This window comes from Felis catus, chromosome B4, assembly GCF_018350175.1.
Source record: "Felis catus isolate Fca126 chromosome B4, F.catus_Fca126_mat1.0, whole genome shotgun sequence".
Classification (NCBI taxonomy): Eukaryota; Metazoa; Chordata; class Mammalia; order Carnivora; family Felidae; genus Felis; species Felis catus.
In genome coordinates, this window is record NC_058374.1 from 101,498,898 (window position 1) to 101,520,358 (window position 21,461).

At 38.1% G+C, this 21,461-nt stretch overlaps 1 protein-coding gene across 8 annotated transcripts in view; it reads left to right on the forward strand.

Moving 5' to 3' along the window:
• Positions 1-21,461, forward strand: part of NAV3 (neuron navigator 3) — an 829,170-nt gene that overhangs the window by 728,999 nt on the left and 78,710 nt on the right. For 5 of the 8 annotated variants that reach the window (XM_011284133.4, XM_019835257.3, XM_045062101.1 and 2 more), the window contains 6 exons: positions 6,963-7,095; positions 8,020-8,290; positions 9,474-10,182; positions 12,220-12,708; positions 18,015-18,056; positions 19,456-19,616. In XM_011284133.4, coding sequence (XP_011282435.2) covers positions 6,963-7,095; positions 8,020-8,290; positions 9,474-10,182; positions 12,220-12,708; positions 18,015-18,056; positions 19,456-19,616 — 1,805 coding nt within the window. The remainder of the gene's footprint in view (positions 1-6,962; positions 7,096-8,019; positions 8,291-9,473; positions 10,183-12,219; positions 12,709-18,014; positions 18,057-19,455; positions 19,617-21,461) is intronic. The other 3 variants (XM_019835259.3, XM_019835261.3, XM_019835262.3) reach the window with 3 other exon arrangements.

Consider the following 21,461-nt stretch of genomic DNA (forward strand, 5'->3'; position numbering starts at 1 on the left):
TAGACCTGTGTTGCTATCAACTTCCCTCTTAGAATTGCTTTTGCTGCATCCCAAAGGTTTTAGACTGTTGTGTTTTCATTTTCATTTGTTTCCATGTTCTTTTTGTTTCTCTTTTATTTCCCGATTGCCCTATTCATTGCTTAGTAGCATGTTGTTTAAACTCCATGTATTTTTGTCTTTCCAGATTTTTTCTTGTGATTGATTTCTAGTTTCATGGAGTTATGTTAAAAAAAGATGCATTGTATGACTTCAGTCTTCTTGAATTTGTTGAGACTTGTTTTGTGGACTAATATGTGATCTATTCTGGAGAATATTCCATGTGCCCTTGAAAAGAATGTGGATTCTGCAATTTTAGGGTGGAATGTTCTACATATTTCTGTTAAATCTATAGGGTCCATCCAATGTGTCATTCAAAGCCATTGTTTCCTTGTTGATTTTCTTTTTAGATGAACTGTCCATAGATGTGAATGGGGTGTTAAAGTCCCATACAATACTATTATTGTATTATTGTCAATTATTTCCTTTATGTTTGTTATTAACTGATTTATGTATTTAGGTGCTTTCATATTGGGTGCATAAATATTGGATTTATGTTGTTATATCTTCTTGTTGGCTTGTCCCCTTTACTATTATATTGTGCCCTTCTTTGTCTCTTGTTACAGTCTTTTTTTAAGGTCTTGTTTGTCCAATGGAAGTATTGCTGTTCTATTTTTTTTTTTGACATCCATTTGCATGTTAAATATTTCTCCATCCCCTCACTTTATTTTTTTTTATTTATTTTTTTTTTAATTTTTTTTTAACCTTTATTTATTTTTGGGACATAGAGAGACAGAGCATGAACGGGGGAGGGGCAGAGAGAGAGGGAGACACAGAATCGGAAACAGGCTCCAAGCTCTGAGCCATCAGCCCAGAGCCTGACGCGGGGCTCGAACTCCCGGACCGCGAGATCATGACCTGGCTGAAGTCGGACGCTTAACCGACTGCGCCACCCAGGCGCCCCTCCATCCCCTCACTTTAAATAGGCAGGTATCTTTAGCTCTAAAATGAGTCTCTTGTCGGCAGCATATAGATGGGCCTTGTTTTCTTTATCCATTCTGTCATCCAGTATCTTTTGACTGGAGCATTTAGTTCATTATATTCAAAATGATTATTGATAGATGTGTGCTTATTGCCATTTTATTACTTGTTTGTGGTTATTTCTGAAGATTTTCTCTGATCCTTTCTTCTCTTGCTCTCTTTCATGGTTTGCTGGTTTTCTTTAGTGATGTATTTGGATTTCTTTCTCTTTATTCTTTGCATATTTCTTAGTGGTTTTTGATTTGTAGTTACTAGTAGGTTTATATGTAACATCTCCTGCATATAGCAGCCTTTATTAAGTTGATGGCCATTTAAGTTCGAACCCATGTTTAAGGTACATGGCATTATATTTTGCATCCTTTTCATTTTGTGAGTTCCTTGACTGTGTTTTTATAGAAATATTCATTTTTACTGCTTTTGTGTTTCCTACTTTCATACTGTCATTTTTGGTCTTTCCTTTCCACTGACAGTGTCCTCTTTAGTATTTCTTGCAAGGCTGGTTTCGTGATCATGAACTCCTTTAGTTTTTAGTTGTCTGGGAAACTACTTATCTCTCCTTCTATTCTGAATTACAGCCTTGCTGGGTAGAGTATTCTTGGCTTCAGATTTTTCCCATTCAGCACTTTGAATATATCATGCTAGTCTCTTCTGGCTTGGAAAGTTTCTGTTGAAAAATATGCTTGTAGCCTTAGGAGATTTTCCTTGCAGGTAATTGTCTTCCTTTTTCTTTCTGCTTTTAAGGAGTTTTCTTAATCACTACATTTTGCCATTTTAATTACAATATGTCTTGGTGTAGACCTGCTTTTGTTGATTTTGTTGTGGGTTCTTTCTGTGCCTCCTCGATTTGGACATCTGCTTCCTTCCCCAGATTAGGGAAATTTTCAGCTATTACTTCTACAAATAAATTTTCTGCCCCCTTTCTCTTCGTTCGGGACTCCTACAATACAAATGTTATTATATTTGTTGGAGTCACTGAATTCTCTAAGTCTATTCTCATTTTGCATAATTCTTTTTCCTCTCTTTTGTTCAGCTTGATTACTTTCCATCACTCTCTTCTAGGTTACTGATTCATTCCTCTGCTTCTTCCAGCCTGCTGTTCATTCCATCATTAATTCTGATTTCACTTATTGAACCCTTTATCTCTGCTGTTATTCCTTATTTCTGTGTTTAATGGTTTCACTGATGCCTTTTACTCTTTTTCTCAAGCCCATCGAGTATCTTTATGAACATTACTTTAAATTCTCTATCAGGCATGTTCCTTATATCTGTTTCACTTAAATCTCTGGCCAAGGCTTTGTTCTGTTTTTTCATTTGGAACAAATTCCTCTGTCTACTGATTTTATCTAAGTCTCTTCCTACTTCTCTGTGTTAGAAAAATCAGCTAGTCTCCTGCTAATAAAGATAATGGCTTTATGAAGAAGAGGTCCTCTATTGCCCTGCAGTATGATGTTCTCTGTCTCTCAGGGCCTGTTGCTTTAGGGAGTGTCTCAAATGTGTGCTGTGTGCACCCTGCTGTTATGTCCTCACCACTTTATCCTTCAGACCAGTCATCTGCAGAGGTTCTCTTTGTTTATTGCTGGAGACCTATTGCCACTGTTGCTGGAACTGAGGCTCTGCGAAACTCCAGGGTTGAAAGGCACAGTATGGAAAGGTGTTTCAGCTAGTCTTCTGAGAGAGAGGCCTTCCACGTTGGGACAGAGACAAGTGTAACTGTGAGGGGTGGTTCCACCGAGCAGGGGAGTGGGACTGGGGAGAGGGGCTTGGTGTATGGAAGTTAGGTAGCAAGTGTGGACACTGCACTGGTTTCCACAGGTGGCTCTGTGCTTGTGCAGAGGAGCAGGAAAAGGAAATGGTGCTAGCTAGTTCCTTTGCTCCTGAAAGGGTCTCTCCATGAATGCTGTCTCTCTGGGACACACTCCAAGAAGAGCAAATGACCTCCACGCTGTGTGCCCCCAGGCACTCTTCAGATTGCTGTTTCCATGCTATATGGCCCCAGGCTGTGTGCCCTCCCCTCTCCATAAGAGCAGTGCAGTGCCCTCTGGGTTCTCCCTGAGGCAAGCCCACTGACCTTTAAAACTCCAGGCTCTCAGCCCTGCTGGTTGCAAGAACTCCTGAAATTCAGCCACTCTTGCCTTCCAAGCCAATTGTTATGGGGAATTGTCTTTCCTGTGCACACACCTGTGTGCTACTCTGTCTCTCCCACTTCTCTGTGACTGCGCTCCCTTCCCACCACGGTGGCTATAATTGATTTCTCTCATGTCTCTGCACTTTCTACCTTCATTGATGAGGCCTCTTCTCTGCCTTTAGTTGTAGAGTTTGCTCTGTCGGTCTTCAGGTCATTTTCTGGGGTAGTTAGCATGATTTGGTAGTTATCTAGCTGTATTCAGGGATCAAGGTGAGCCTAGGGTCCTCCTACTTTGCTGCCATCTTCCTCCAAACTACAGGAAAGTTACTTTACGATAAAACAATTTCTAAGTAGCCCTGAGAAATCATAACAATGATTTATTTTTATATAATCAAATGTATTGTATATAATAAAATACATATTATATTAGTCATTATAATTAGCTGACTTTCTTGTATTTTTCAAAAAAAAAAGAATGGAGAAAACATATATGTAAGTAGTATAAAGTCAAGACAGATATGGAAGACTATGAGGGTGGCAAGAACTAGAAGAGTAATGGTTGCACTATTATTTTAGTGTTCCTTTTGCTTCAGCACCTTTGCATCTTGCATCACTTGGTAGAGAGCTCACTAAAATTAAAAACAACAACAACAACAACACAAGAAGGCTGGTAAAAATGCGTAAGAGGAACTCTGTATAAAGTTTACATAAAAATTAGGAATCAGTAGATTTTAGCTTGCTGGAAATATGGAATATTGTGGTCAAAAAATGTGATTGCAGAATTTGAGATCTTGGAAGAGATGGAAAAGTATAAGGTATTATAAAACAGTTTATGGAAGTGATTCATTTGCTTCTCACACAACCCTATGAGCTAGTAAAGTCAGAATAGCAAGTGAACATACTAGCTGTGAACCTCTAAAGAAGACTCACATGAAAGACTTTAATTTTTTTTTTTAATTTTTTTTTCAACGTTTATTTATTTTTGGGACAGAGAGAGACAGAGCATGAACGGGGGAGGGGCAGAGAGAGAGGGAGACACAGAATCGGAAACAGGTTCCAGGCTCTGAGCCATCAGCCCAGAGCCCGACGCGGGGCTCGAACTCACGGACCGCGAGATCGTGACCTGGCTGAAGTCGGACGCTTAACCGACTGCGCCACCCAGGCGCCCCAAGACTTTAATTTTTTTATTGGGCATAATTGACATATAGAGTTATATGAGTTTTAGGTGTATAACATAAAGACTTTAATTTTATGACTCTATTTGTCCTTTTATTATGCTAAGCTAAATTTGGAAAATTTTTCTTTATGTTCTTATAATGATCTATGATATTTAACTTATTAATTAGATATATTTTACTATACTTTTTTTTTTTTTGAGAGAGAGAGGCAGTGTGAGCAGGGGAGGGGTCAAAGAAAGGGAAAAAGAGAATTTTTTTTAATGCTTCTTAATGTTTATTTATTTTTGAGAGAGAGAGAGAGACAGAGCATGAGCAGGGGAGGGACAGAGAGAGAGAGTCACAGAATCTGAAGCAGGCTCCAGGCTCTGAGCTGTCCTCACAGAGCCTGATGCCAGGCTCCAACTCACGAACCATGAGATCATGACCTGAGCCAAAGTCGGACACTTAACCAACTGAGCCACCCAGGTGCCCCTACTTTTCTATTTCTAGATTGCAATGTTTTTATATTGTTTGGGATTCTGTCACTTATGTCATCTAAACCACCAAGCTATTGTGTTCATTTGAGATTTTAAATGGTTGTAAAATATAAGTGATGGTTATGATTACCATAAGAGTTGTGGCATTTGACTTTATAATCACTGATGCTAAGATTGACAGTGGAAGAGGCTATTAATAGAAATACTGATTCTGGACACACCTGGGTGGCTCACTTGGTGGAGCATCCAACTCTTGGCTTAGGATCAGGTCATGATCTCATGGTTTGTGAGATGGGAGCCCCATGTCAGTGTCCACACTCACAGCATAGAGCCTGCTTGCAATTCTCTCTCTCCCTTTCTTGCTGCCCCTTCCTGCTTGTGCTCTCTCTCTCTTTCTCAAAATAAATAAATAGACATATATATAAGTTGCCTGGAAAGTAAATCTTAAAAAGTTCTCATCACAAGACAAAAATTTGTAACAGTGTGGTGATGGATATTCCCTAAACCTATGGTGGTAATCACTTTGCAAAATATACCTATATCAAATCATTATTTGTATACCTAAAAGTGATATAAGGTTGGATGTCAATTATATCTCAATTAAAATACGGTCATTGATAACAATCTGACTTATAAATATCTTTGGTAATCATGATGCTTTATGCTATCAGTAGCTAATATTGCGAACAAAATACAGCAGGGGTGGGATCATCATTAACGGTGTGTATACCAAAGTAGAAAAAGTATCAGTTCCTCTGTGGTTTGCTTATGCTTTCATTAAGGATATTCTCTTGGGGCACCTGGATGGCTCAGTCGGTTAAGTGTCCAACTTTTGATTTCAGCTCAGGTTCGTGGTTCGTGAGCTGGAACCCCGTGTTAGGCTCTGCACTGAGCACGGAGCCTGCTCAGTGGAATTCTCTCTTCTTCTCTCTCTGCCCCTCCCCGGCTTGACCTCTAAATAAGTAAATAAATAAATAAAACTTGAAAAAGGATATTCTCTTAATATATGGATTACTTGTAGAAGGTTTTGAAAGCGACTTGTCATTTAATGAGACTTAAGTTTTGTCTGCCTCTAACATATGTATCCCGTGTGGATGACTTTGTTTAACAGAGCACAGGTAAGCAGCAATACATCACAACAGACTGAGAAACAGACAATAAAGAAGAGAACCACGTCCCACTCTTTGGAACTGTGGAGCTGCTCTTCTCATTCAAGTTACCCTGCTTATCCTATATTACTTCTGCATCATCTGGCACATTGACTAAATGAGGTTGCACATGTTAGCCTGCACATGAATATTAATATAGCTTATGTGATTGTTTTCTTCTTTAGGTTAAAAACAAATGTATTCAGAATTTCAGATATTTTTCTTACACCCCAATGGATTGCTTTGTCCATCCTGTGTGGCAGGTGCATTTTCTTTTGGACTCTATGGCTTTGGTAAAGAGAAGTCTGTGAAGAGGAGGGGTGACATGGCCAGATGTGAATTTTTGATCATTTTTGATCATTGACCCAAATTTAGCAATGAAGTTGTATTGAGAAAGACCAAAGGCAGGAAGGCCAGATAAGAGGGTATTGTCTCTGGTCCAGGCCAGAAATTGTGAGGTATGGCAGGAGTAATGATATGCTAGAAGTGAAACTCAATGTTCAAAAGTTGGTGAATCATTAGAAGTAGTTACTAAGGTAGGAGGAAGAATGAAGAATTGCTTTGATTCCTAACTAAAGCACAGTTCTTTTTTTTTTTTTTTTAATTTTCAGAACAAAGAACAAATTCTTATATGCAATGTTGCTTTTTCCAGGGGAAAAAAAGTCATTGTTAATTTTATTCTTTCCTAATACCATGCTGTATTTGTAGTGGTGTTTTCATTCATTCTAGAGACACTCCCTTGGAGGCCAGATCTGCGCTGATTCTTTGCACATATCAGATGAGGTTCAATTCTTATTTAATATGATTCTCCAAAAATGGAAAGTCAATAACTTTTCATCATGAGATTTAAAAAATGAGGATCATCCTTCCAAGACATGATAAGTGTTAGATGGAAATATAGGTGACTTCCTTATGCATCCTGTGTTTAGTTCATTGCTGCTGTGTGTCTTGCCTTTAGCTGGGATGACAGCAGCTCTGTGAGCAGTGGTCTCAGTGACACCCTCGATAATATCAGCACAGATGACTTGAATACGACATCCTCAGTCAGCTCTTACTCTAACATCACTGTCCCTTCCAGGAAGAACACGCAGGTGAGAATTGCCTTCTTTCTTTTTCCAGTGCTTCTGCCGGTTTCTCCCCAACCGCCCCCCCCCAATTATTTATATTGGATTAAAATGTAGCACAGGGGTACCTGTGTGGCTCAGTTGCTTAAGCCTCCAACTCTTGATTTTGGCTCAGGTCATGATCTCATGGTGGTGAGATCGAGTCCCACATCAGGCTGCATGCTGAGCATGGAGTCTGCTTAAGATTCTCTCTCTCTCTCTCTCTCTCTCTCTCTCTCTCTCTCTCTCTCCTCTCTGCACCCCTCCCCCATTCACATTGTCTTTCTCTCTGTCTCTAAAATAAAATTACATACATATATATATATATATATATAGATATATAGCATGACCCCTTAATCTGAAATAATTGCATAAACTGAAGCAGCTTGTGTATATGTATTTTTTTCTATTGATTATAAGCCAACCCAGAAAGACTTGTTTTTACCATATCTGTTTTTGTAATATTGATATTTTTTAACTCAAAAAATATTTTAATAGTCTAACTTTAAATAGTTCTTCATTAATTTTGTATTGATCTCTGAAATAAATTACTACATCTCTTGAGAATCGTAAATCAAGAATGGATATCAGATAATTAAGTTTTATCTTGTCTTACTTTTCCTTGTTAGATTTGACATAGAAAATTTCTTCCTCTCTGGAGTATGTAATTGGGGTTTTCTGCACATATTTATTCCGACATTCTCTAATATGTGCAAGTGAGAATTATGTGACTAAAATTAATGAAACTTAAATTAAGAAGGCAGAGATAAAAATAGGAGTCTCTGGGATTCTTTTGAAATATAAATCAGTGCTGCTTTTTTTTTAACCAGTTATCTGAAAGTACATTGCAATGCCTATTCACACTTCATAGATTTTTCTGCACAAAGTTTCTTTGTAATATTTTCCTCATAGCTGAAGACAGATTCAGAGAAACGTTCTACAACAGATGAGACATGGGATGCTACCGAGGAGCTGAAGAAAACAGAAGAGGACCTCGACAGCCACGGGGATAGTGGCGGCAAGTGGAAGGCTATTTCCTCAGGACTTCCTGAAGACCCTGAGAAGACAGGGCAGAAGGCCTCCCTGTCCATCTCCCAGACAGGTTCCTGGAGAAGAGGCATGTCTGCCCAAGGGGGAGCGTCATCTAGGCAGAAAGCTGGAACAAGTGCACTCAAGACCCCTGGTAGGCTTGTCATTTCACAGCTGTTATGCAAAAAGGTTTTAATTTATAGCTTCCATTCAGTCTTGGTTCTCTTTAATGATAGCTTTATTTTTTAATTAAATCCTATTCTTCTCTGTATAGTTATTTTTTTCCTATGTAAATTTCACATACTTTACCATAGAAGTCCACATGAATACAACAATTTGGCATTCTCTAGAGAGCACCATCATAATTTGGGGCTATTGAGTGTCTATTCTGCCACTGTCATTTCTGTTCGTGTGCAGATAAAAGAAGTCTGCCTAATAAAAACAAGATTGCATTCTTTCTGACTTCCTTATGAAAGTTGGGAATATTTATGGTAAGCATACCTCTAATTTTTACTACCACCACTGAGAGGCAAGAACAATCACACTAATCTAATGGGTTGGAATTCTGGAGATTTGAAACATCATTTGTGAATTACACTTTATGAAAGAAGAGAGTGAAAGAATTCTGCCAAATTTTACCATCTTTTTTTTCTTTTTTTTTAAGATTCTCTCCCTGTTTTTAAAATGGTGCCTAATTTTATGGGCACTTAGTTGGTTAAGTGTCCGACTCTTGATTTCTGCTCAGGTCATGATCTCATAGTTTGTGGGTTCAAGCCCCACGTCAGGCTCTGTGCTAGGAGCACAGAGTCTGGTTGGGACTCTCTCTCTCCCTTTCTCTGCTCATCCCCTGTTCATGTTCTCTCTCTCTTTCTCTCTCTCTCTCTCTCTGTCTCTCTCTCTCTCTCTCTCAAAATAAATAAAGTTAGAAGAAAGAAAAAAAGGACACGGTGCCCAATTTTAAATAATGCCACCTGAATTAGTGATGTACCAGGGTACTCTGAATATAATAATCTTATATATATTCAAGTGAATTTTTTTTCTGGCACTTAGCTTGATAAGATTAAGTGCTATCCTGATAAAAGAAGAGAATTGTGAGATAAAAGACAATAATAAATTGCAAAAATATGTGTTTCCATTTTATCTCCATCACTCATCACATTTCCTCTAAGAGCCATAATTTTATAGCTTTGTACTCAACCCTCTCAATATATTAATCCATATTTCGGAACTGAAGTAACATAAAGAAGTGTTCACATTTTTTACACATGGTTTAGAGAAAGAGTATTATGAAATCGAAGCGTGCCGGCATGCATATTTGTGTATTTCTCGTTAATTAGGGAAAACCGATGATGCCAAAGCTTCCGAGAAAGGCAAAAGTCCTCTAAAAGGATCATCTCTACAGAGATCTCCTTCAGATGCAGGAAAAAGCAGTGGAGATGAGGGGAAAAAGCCCCCTTCGGGCATTGGAAGATCTACTGCTCCCGGCTCTTTTGGATTTAAGAAGTCAAGCGGGGTAGGCTCATCTACTATGATCACGAGCAGTGGAGCCACAATTACAAGCGGATCGGCAACACTGGGTAAAATTCCCAAGTCGGCTGCCATAGGTGGGAAGTCCAGCGCCGGGAGGAAAACCAGTCTGGACGGCTCACAGAACCAGGACGACGGCGTGCTGCACGTGAGCTCCAAGTCGTCCCTGCAGTACCGCAGCCTGCCCCGTCCTTCCAAGTCCAGCGCGAGCGGCATCCCCGGCCGAGGCGGCCACAGGTCCAGCACCAGCAGTATTGATTCCAATGTCAGCAGCAAGTCGGCTGGCGCCACCACCTCGAAGCTCAGAGAACCTACTAAGATTGGGTCAGGGCGCTCGAGTCCCGTCACTGTCAACCAAACAGACAAGGAAAAGGAAAAAGTGGCCGTCTCAGATTCAGAGAGCGTTTCTCTGTCAGGGTCCCCCAAATCCAGCCCCACCTCTGCCAGTGCTTGCGGGACACAAGGGCTCAGGCAGCCGGGATCCAAGTATCCTGACATTGCCTCACCTACGTTCCGAAGGTAAGAGTGTGTAAGATGATGCTGGGAAAATAGAGTATGCTATGCTGTAGGAGACATGTAAACCGTGTGTCGATAAAATATATGTGTCCAAAATCCTATATCCTGAGTATATATACCCTACATGTATATTGTAAGGTATGTATAATCTTAGAATCTTTTATTCAGTTTCTGAGTACAGTGATTTTTAAAAAGCTGGTCGTGTAAATAACCAGCAAAAAATAAAAAATGGAATTCATTTTGAGAAATGCTCAAGCTTCCCAGTTCCATTCTCATCTAATATTAGCAACATAAAAACAGCATTTATAAGAAACTTAAGAGCAGATGGCAATACCTAGGGGTAGTGATAAAATAAAGTGATCGCTTATAAAATTTCCATAGATTTCCATCTCTCCACAATTACAAATAAAGCAAAATGGGCCTTTATGACTGTTGGTATTTGTTTCCAGTGTTTATTATCTTGCTGGCTCTTAATGAGTCAAATGATCATGAACGTAGACGAAATTGTTTTTCTTGTAAAAGATTACATTGGACAGATTGATGTAGTACCCGATCTTGACAGATTAATGAAAATCAAGGCACGATATCATGGACGGAACTTGAAAACATTTGGATATTTCACACAGGGTTACAACTAAGGAATGAGCTAGATTTTCTAGCTTCATCGCTTTCCTTTATAAGCAGCATAACTTAGTTTCTATACGAGGACTGTCTTCGATATTAAATATGTGGAATTCTGCTGTGAGATATCATTGTTTTTAAATACTACTGTGTTTTAAGTGGCAGGGAAATACATGTGGTTAAAGACTTGCGACAACTGGTTGAACCTCTCTGGGTCTGTTTCCTCATCTATGATATGATAGAGTATGATTTATAGTTCATTACGTGTTAAGTATGTTTAATGTTTGTTTTTATTATGATGACCAAACTGGGAAATAAAGGGTCTTGAAACATTTACTTTAACATTTCAAGCAATCTCAGTTACATGATTGTTTGAAAACCTGGAGGTTATATTCCTCAGTAGCAATATTAATTCTGAAAAACTGGCTTTTTGAAATGCTGAATCTCATCCGAAAGAATAATGACTTATCGTGGGAGTAATTATTTCTCTTGCTTAAATAAAAGCCAATAGTGCCCTCCAGTGGCCCATTACCTATGAAACAATTTCTCATATTCGTCATAAAATACTTCACTGTAGGAAATATGGATTTCATTGCAACTTAATTAGTTAGTAATCATTATGCCATTACTCCATATCACTTTATTTCCATATTTACATAAATTCGATGATATCATCTGCTTCATTTACAAAACTAAAATGTTTTCTGAACTGAACTCCAACATCCAAGTTAGCACCACCTCTGTTTCAAATCACTATTATAAATATGTATTTGAATAGCACTGGCAACTGACATAAAACCCTTTGGTCTTTCTTGAGGAAAACGTACACAAACCAACATGTTGCCAACAGTGTCCAATATTGTTTCTAACCAACTGCTCTCTGACAGCCACTCAGGCCACCAGCCACATAACATAACCTCCCGAACCTTGCCTTAAGCATTCCTTTTAGATTTTGAACAGACTGTTACAACGAGAGAGAAAAAGAGAGAGAGAGAGAGAGAGAAAAGAGAGAAAAGATTTTAAGTGTTACGTACCGAATGCGTAGAAGTTGTTTCATTATAATGGCTCTGTAAATAGGTACCAGCAAATGTGCTCAAGCTCTCTTTCTTGAAAGACTCTCATGATCACTTAAACTGTGAAAGCCAGGGACTTTCATGTTTGATCTCCTTTCGTTCTGCCCGCTTCCCCCCACCGCGCGGGCGGTGGCCCAGTACCGACTGACCCTTATGGTGATACGAGACATTTTTTGGCACGACATTAAGAAGTGCAAGCTCGTAACGTTCGTTGACACGGAGGCGGGAAGTGCTTGGTGGCTGGGCACACCGAAGCACGCTTGGCTCTGTGTACTGTAACCCTAAATATTGAGTGTGGATGTCGGTTTCTTGGAACAACTGAAGTTGTTATTTGTTTTTCTTTTAGGTTGTTTGGTGCCAAGGCAGGTGGCAAATCTGCCCCTGCACCTAATACTGAGGGTGTGAAATCCTCCTCAGTAATGCCCAGTCCTAGTACCACTTTAGCGCGGCAAGGCAGTCTGGAGTCACCGTCGTCTGGTACGGGCAGCATGGGCAGTGCTGGTGGGCTGAGTGGCAGCAGCAGCCCTCTCTTCAATAAACCCTCAGACTTAACTACAGACGTTATAAGCTTAAGTCACTCGTTGGCTTCCAGCCCGGCGTCGGTTCACTCTTTCACCTCGGGTGGTCTCGTGTGGGCTGCCAATCTGAGCAGTTCCTCTGCCGGCAGCAAGGACACTCCGAGTTACCAGTCCATGACTAGCCTCCATACGAGCTCTGAGTCTATTGACCTCCCCCTCAGCCATCATGGCTCCCTGTCCGGACTGACCACAGGCGCTCACGAGGTGCAAAGCCTGCTCATGAGAACGGGTAGTGTGAGATCTACTCTCTCAGAAAGGTGAGCTTTCCTAGAGGCATCGACGAAGTCTTCGCCGCCTCCTCCCTACGCTGCGCCTACCCTCCTGCCCCACTAAATTCCCTTGAGGTCCATGGGAGAGCCACTCCGCAAGGGAACAGAGGATTCAAGGGATGTGAGATTAACGGGCCTTTTGTTTGCGCATATTACCAAGTATGTAGAAGGGGGGAAAAAGCCATCACGGATAGGATAGTTGCATAATTAAGTTTCTTAATATGAATGCATACATATATACCAGATAGGCGATTTGAATAAAATTCAAAGCCTGTGTTTGTGTATTAAGTGATGTCTTCTCCAGACATGTTAACGATTTGGCCTGAGCTCCAAGATAACAGAGCTCTTTATGATAATTTGAGTATTTTTAAAGACCGAATGTAAATGGATTTGACAGTCATGCTCTGAGCAATATGTTAAGTTTGTTTTATTATCACTTCTCTGGGAAAATAGCAAAAAGATCACTGGAGAATCCTAGCTGAATTGGAAAAAAAAAAGTCAATTGTCAGGTATGAATGCTTAGAGAAAATTAGTAGCAGCAGTGATATTTTTAATAGACCCCTTGAGGTGCCTGGGTGGCTCAGTTGGTTAAGCGACCGACTTTGGCTCAGGTCATGATCTCGCAGTTTGTGGGTTCGAGCCCCGTGTCGGGCTCTGTGATGACAGCTCAGAGCCTGGAGCCTGCTTCAGATTCTATGTCTCCCCCTCTCTCTACCCCTCCCCTGCTCATGCTCTGTGTCTCTCTGTCTCTCCATAATAAATAAACGTTAAAAAGATTAAAAAAAAAAAAATAGGCCCCTTGAGAATAAATCACATTACAAGGTGTTTCCCATTGGTTTAATGAGATTTTTTTTAACTTAAAAAGAACATAAGAAGGTATTCCTTACCTAATATACTTACCAGAAAGTGTCACTGCTGACCAAAATGCCTTTAGATTCTCTCACCCCAAAAATCCTTTCTCAGATACTTTGGTACTGACTCTTTCCCCCAGGAAAATGCCCTGAAATGGCCACTTTCTCCAAGATTAACTTAATGTTATTTGTTTCTTGACACACCTACAACTTTTCAGAAATGGTCTTGGCCATATGTCTTAATTATGTTATTGGGGAAAGCACCACTAGCCGATGAAAATGCCTCAGATCATTTCCTAAACTTTTGTTCAGTCTGTTAGTCATTCTGACATATCACCTCTTTTCCAGACTTCCAGCCTTACCCCAGAATCATTTTTTTAAAGGTCAACTAAAGCTCTTACCGCATGGCACTGGTTGTCCCTTAATCCGGGATTTCCCGTTGCTCTTCTGTTTCTCTTGCCTTTGTAAAATGCTGAGCGTCGCTTCCATCCCACTGTACATCCCTACCCCCTCATGGTACATGGACAGCAATGCCCATAAGACATCCCCCTGACCCAAGAATTTTAGAACTGAAATATTTATGCTTGATAGTTCCTATGGTGGGCTGCTAATTACAAAATAACATTTTTCTGCATAAATAAATAACTGGGCCAAGAGACACAAGACAAAGAACTGGGTAATAGAGATTAAACTGTAGGTGTTTGCATCTATATAGCTTCTAGTTTTCTCATGATAGATAGCAGGCATAAAGACCAGCTGCATACACAAAAAACAATGGTTGTAAGTACTGTTTCATTTAATTTTCTATCTCAGAAGTTAGGCTTTCTACAGCATCTTAGATTTGAGTTTCTGCCCTTTCAGGCGAATGGGTATCCTCATACGTCATTTTCAAAACTTTTAACGAGTAAATCAAATTACAGCAAAGCCTTGGTTTGCAAGTATAATTCATTCTGGAAACATGCTTGTAATCGAAAGCACTCCTATCAAATCGAATTTCAAGAACCATTGGCTGAGTTTTGATCATGTGACGTTTGGCATCACGTACTACTCGTGTTGCAAGACATCACTTATTTATCAAGTTAAAATGTATTAGAAAGGTTTGCTCATCTTGCAGAACACTTGCAAAACAAATTATTCACAATCCAAGGTTTTACTCTATATTGAAAATCTGTTAACAGTCTATAGTTTGTATCTTTGATTGTGTACTCATATGTGAGAAATCCAAATAACACTTTTATAACCAAACTAAGCACCCTGCAAATAGATGATTTTTTATTAACCCGAATCACCCTCCAAAACACTGATTTTTTTTAAATCATAAATATGGCTGCAACAAGTTGACCCTTGAGCCATCAACCTATTTCTTTGGCATTCAGATATCAAAAATAGTCAAGTAACTATTTATAACCAAGTAACCGTCAAATCAAACCAGATGATAATATTGAGGTTTATAGATATAAATGCAACGTTAGTATTTTACTTTGATTTATATTTTAGCAGTAGCCAATATACATTTCACTTAGAAATACACCAGCAAATATGCAGTTACTTATTTTCCTTAAGCAAATCTTTTGTTATTATTGTTGTTCAGTTTTTGAAATAGACTAGTTTTACCAATGGAAGTATCCCAGTATTAAAAATATAAATAATTTTTCTAAAATAAATCTTAAATAGACTAATTTTATTTTTTTAATTTTTTTAATGTTTACTTATTTTTGAGAGAGAGAGAGGGAGGCAGAGCACAAGCAGGGGAGGGGCAGAGAGAGAGGGAGACCCAGAATCCGGAGCAGGCTCCAGGCTCTGAGCTGTCAGCATAGAGCCCGACGCGGGGCTTGCATCCACAAACCATGAGATCATGACCTGAACCGAAGTCCAACGTTTAACCGACTGAGCCACCCAGGTGCCCCAAAAAGACTAATTTTAGGTAAATGCATATTTTGCCCTGGAGTTTTAGTGAAATGTACTGATGAATATTAAATTTGAACAATAAAATACTTTCATAGATATAGTATGTGATATAAATATTAATTAGTTCCTCCTAGTAAATTACTGGATCAAAATAATTTTTGATATGACAGGTTGTACTTTTCCTTTCTTGGAAACAAAACTTCAGGCAGTAGCAATTTATTCTAATCCTTTAAAGTGCATTCAAGAAAGTTTATGATCTATCGAAGAGAAAATTAGATCCTATCAGAGATCCTGGTTTAATTCTAATTAAGCAGGGAGCAGCATGTTGGGAACACTAAGGAAACCAAAGAGCCATCTGAGAGAAAGTGTGCTAGAGTATAAATATTTAAAACAAAGTAACTAGAATGATATGATAGAGATGTGTATAAGTTCATGCCTTACCTGTTTATCTACAATTTCAAATATTTTATTGATATATTCACATCTCAATGTTATTGAATCAGTCATTTTTTAATTTAAATTCTTCTTCATTAAAATATCGTAAAATAATAAATAATAACCAAAAGCTCTTCAGTAATTTTCTCTCTAGCTGCCCCAGATCATTGATGGCCCTGGAGCCACAACCAGTTTACGGTTATTTTGTTTAGTTTGTTTTCTTTTTTTTTATAAAATAACCAAACTGTAAAAATAATTTTGAGGTGCCTGGGTGGCTCAGTCGGTTGAGCATCAGACTTTGGCTCAGTCGTTATCTCACAGTTCGTGAGTTCAAGCCCCACATCGGGCTCTCTGCTGACAGCACAGAGCCCGCTTTGGATCCTCTGTGCCCCTCCCCTGCTTGTGCTCTCTCTCTCTCTCAAAAGTAAATAAACATTAAAAAAATAATTGAAAGTAGTAACCACCTTTAGAAATTGCTGGCTTGTTTTTACATATCACATGGAGCAAACTTGCCTGCACAATTCTGCACAGCATCTATTGCCTTTAAATAGACAGTACGTGACCTCCTCAGACTGCTGGCTGAGAGCCTTACTTCCCTCGTTCCCACTGCCTGCTGGCCCTGCAAGCAGTGAGTTTGTGACCTTTCGGGATATGTGAGAAGTGTCTACATTATAAAACCATTAATATCCAGATTCAAACAGATGTTTCTACTTCAAGTTTTAACTTCTATTGGTAAATTTAAATGCATTTTTTCTGAGGTTTTTTTTTTTCCATTAAATTCTCTGTGTGCTAGAAACATACATGTTCTACAATTGATAATGTTGGCAAACAATGCCTCTTTTCAATTTCCTCTGCAATGTTAAGCTTTAATAAATTTTCACACAAGACAAAGGTCATCTTTAAAATGACTTGTGACCATATTAATGCTTTAGCACAACCGTAGTTCATATTTACAGGTTTTTCATATTTGTTCAATACGATTCCTTTTTGTTTGCCTATCCACACTATTCAAAAAACTTCTGTAGTCAAAACGTACACTAGAACTAGCCTCTGCATAACTGAGTAATTACCTTAGGTGGACATTCCCTATAAATAAAGTCATATAATGCCTTTGGTGGCTTTCTACAGCAGTGCTAAATAATGGAGTACCCACAGAAGAAAACATTTTAGCTTTGATTTTGAGTGATTGATTTTCAAGTCGATGTGTTTGCATTTGTGTTATATCATTCCCATCATGCATCCTGTGTATTTAATTTTGATCATTGGGGGTTCTACTGGAAGAGAGCTATTATTCTGCAAATTCAAATTAATTTTATTCTTTGGTTATCCACATGCCAGAGATTATAACAGAAATCCCTAGACTTATCCCGTTTAGCTGTTGATACCCTCTTCTATTTTTAGAGAGGCCATTTCTCATTTTCTCCAGACACATCTTTTCATCTCTTTCTATGACTGATTGAGATTCTTTAAAATAGTGACTGATACAATGTATAGCCTTTGAAATACCTAACTTATAATTTCCAAAAGATGGCATAATTTCATTAAGTATTTAAATAAATGGTGCCAAAAAACATGACGTTTCAAGCAGATATTTATTACATATTATTTTTCTTCTCTTATATGCAAATAGAATAAATCTGCCTTTGTTTTTCATAAAAAATAATCTGAATACAAAAGTAAATATCAAATGGTGTCTTACCTCTCCTCTGTCCATTAGAAGTGGTCACTTTAACTTAGGCAGAGCAGATCTATCTGATTTCCACACATGACTCTCCTACATATGAAATCACAGTGAGAGTCTAGTCAGTTGCACAGGGAAGCAAAAACTACCATAGGAGGAAATAAATAGAATCTACTGGGGAATAATGTTAACATGTCATTTAATCTACCTGCTCATGATCCTGTCACTAAATTGTCATTGAATGTGTTACAACAATGGACATGTGGTCACCTTTAGTTGTCCTTTTCCAATAAGTTAAACATTAAATGTGTGTTACAGACATTTTATTTTGTGTAGTTTAGTGAATCATTTTTGTTGGATGTGTAATTTTGAGGTTTTTGTTTACATTATGTCCTTAGGGGTTTTCTTTGTTTTAACAGCATGCAGCTTGACAGAAATACACTACCCAAAAAGGGACTAAGGTATATATTTATCTCAGCACAATTGCTGCCTTTCATTGTTGTTATGTAAACTTTGTGTGCTGTCTCTCTCCCTCTTCTTTCTTTGCAATGACCTATCTGCCATTGAGGATGGCATCACTTTTCATCCTGATGTTTTCTCTGGCCTGAGGATTTGGTGGGATAAGCCTCAGGTTAGAGATACCTGTAAGGCTCAAGACTCATTAAATCCAATGTAAATACCATTATTTGGGGGGTAGCAACATTTGGTAGATTTCAGAACCCAACTTCTGTAAATTAAAAAAAAATTGACTTCCCTAACTTTAGCATCTTGGAGGCATATGCTTGCAAAACCTCAACCCATATAGTCTACAGATGTGGCCAGTTAATGTTGAAAGGTTGAAGGATGCTCTAATTTGAATCAAAGAAAATATATTTTCATCATCAGAGGACAAATATTGTAATTAAGGTATGAATTTTTACAGAATCCTTTTGGTAGAAACTCAAGAATTTTAATTTCTGTTTTTCAGGAGTGCTGGTCAATTTAGATATGAATTACTCCAGTATTATGTAATAATATCAAAATAATCATTCAGTTCATCATAAAAACTAAAATGAAAATTTAATCCATGGCCATCCTTTACTGTACACTCTTATCTGAGGAGAGGATATAAAATGAACTATGAATAGAGGTATAACACATATGAACACAATGAGCTGACTGTTCTTTGATGCTAAGAACTTACTTACTCTGGTGAAAATGAGCACTGGCCAAATAGGTCTTTCCCTGCTATCTTTTTTTTCCCTCTTCAGTCCTTGAGTAATAGCAAACAGCTTGTAATTAATTATTCCATTTCAATATTTTGCTTCAGAAATCTATTTTCCACTAAAGTGAGCCCATTTTTTTCTTTTTTAAAAAAATCTGGACATGATGTCAAGTGGCATTTTAATGAAATAAATGTTTATTTTAATTTTTTTCTTTTTTTTTTTTTCCAAAAATTTCTGTCAGTCTGTGTTCCATTTCCTGTGCTTTTCTGTATCCATCACTTCAGTTCTCTTGGCTTCTGGCCTTCCACTGTCTGCCATATTTAATCCATGCTTTCACCCTCTTCACATCCTTCCAAGCACTGTGCTTTTGAGTCCTTCTCAATTAACTTGGCTGTCTGCTCATTGCTTATGATTTTCAACTACATATCTCACAGAAGCATAATTTTCCTTTCAAAATCCTTTATTTTTCTTTTCCTGTGAGATTCAAACAGATGGTGTCAGATCATCTGGAAGAACTAAGCAATTATAATTAGATTCAATCTGTTGGAGAATGTTGTTCAATCTGAATAGTAAGCTCCTCTCAATTGTTTTCTTGTCCTGGTATTGCCTTGCCCTTGTAGATGTGCTTACGTGTCTTAGCTGTGCTGTTTTGCAGATATACCCCATCGTCTCGGCAGGCCAACCAAGAAGAGGGCAAAGAGTGGCTGCGCTCCCATTCCACTGGAGGGCTGCAGGATGCTGGCAACCAGTCACCTCTGCTCTCCCCTTCTGCCATGTCATCTTCTGCGACAGGAAAATACCACTTTTCCAACTTGGGTAAAATAGCCTAAACCCAATTTCATCGTGTTGTTTTCACCACTTAGCCTCACAGGAGTCCTCGAATCTCTTAAAACTTCTTCACTTAAAGACAAGACAAAGATACCTCAACAGTACCTTTTATTTGTTTGATGGCTTACTGTTCACAAAATACTTCCCAAATGTTACGCAAGTTATTGCTCATGACAACAATGTGACATAGGTACTACTGTTGTTACTTTACAGTCTAGGTCCAGAGGCACAGAGAGGTCATTTCACACAAAAGAGGGAAAAAAAAAAAAAGAAAGAAAAGTCTCTCCACTCATCAGGGGCACAAGCAGTAAGTGATCCCAGAACACCTGACTTCAAACCTGTGGAGTTTTCTCGGAGTCCTCTTAAAAACCAATAAAACAGCTCCTTATTTTTTGTTTAAAATGTTTTTTTAAAGTCCTTAGCAGAATTTCTCAAACTTTTGTAGAGAAGCATAAAATATAAAGAAAAAGAAAAAAAAAAACCCATAACTCCATGACTCTAAGATCGCTTCTTTAAAAGTGATCAAAATTAATACCATTTTAAAGCTAAAACTGTCCTTTAAATAAACAGAATTCCATGGGAACATTTTTGGATAAGTGCAATGAAAAAAAAAATGATAATTTAACCATTGGGCTACTTTGTGTGCTTAGCATCATTTGTATAACATATAGCATCATTTGTGTAAATGTCACAGAAAACATTGGGAAGCATGATAAAATAAAGAAAGAAGTCTAAACGTACCAGCTATAATTTGATAGAGCCAATGCTTTTAAAAACAGATTTATGTTCTATAAATTTACATATAGTCTCATTTTTTTTTCTTTTTGCTTCAAAACTTTTTTTTTCTAATAACGGACCCACCGGTTGTCCAAATTCTTCAGTAGTTTGGACTTTTCAACATTTTCAGTCCTGTGAGGACAACAAAGGCTATTTCTCTTTTCTTGTAACTCTTCCTGCCACACAGAATAAGCCTCTGGCGATGAGAAACCATTATTTCAGTCATGGTTCCATATGATCTAATGAATTCCTATTAGACACAAAGTTTTTGTTGCTACACATATACACCTACACAGTGATGAGACTTCTTTGCCTCATAATGGCAAAGAATGGTATAGCTTTTACTTACTTTGAATTGTAATTATAAAACATGGCAAGAAGCTTAAAATGTTAACTTCAAAAATGGATTGAAAAGGTTTTTTATGGAGTCCTAGAAATAGGAAATAAACTCTAATTTTATGCAACATTTGCAACAAACCCAAACCACCTGGAATGCTGTTTGCTAGGTATCTTATGTCTCCTACCATTCTTTTTAATACCTGATGTTAATTTGAGTAATTGAATCCTTACCCCACTATTTTTTCATTTATATTATTCTGATGAAATCCATCCGTTCCATTATTATTTGGAAAAAAAAAAACCCTCACCACTTACTATGTCTGACCTCAACAAAGTCATTTAGCCTCAATTTTCTCAGCTGTGAAATGGACCCATAAGACCTAGGTTATATTATGAGGGACTGACTTAATGTATACCAAAACGGAGGAGAGTATGAGACTTGATAGACTCTGTTACCTCATAATTTTTATTAGGAAACATGCCTTACATTATCAGACACAATAGCTGTAGATTTCAAATTGATCTTACTGCCTCTACTCTCATATTCAATATTTTCACTCATTGATACTTATGATGTAAGACCTTCCCATACATGACAACATATTAGGCAAAACGGTGGGTACTATTAAAATAATCATAAATAAGGATTATTTTATCATTAAACTTATAAAAATATACCAAATGGAATTTTTTAACTTGAATATGGGTTCTATTGTC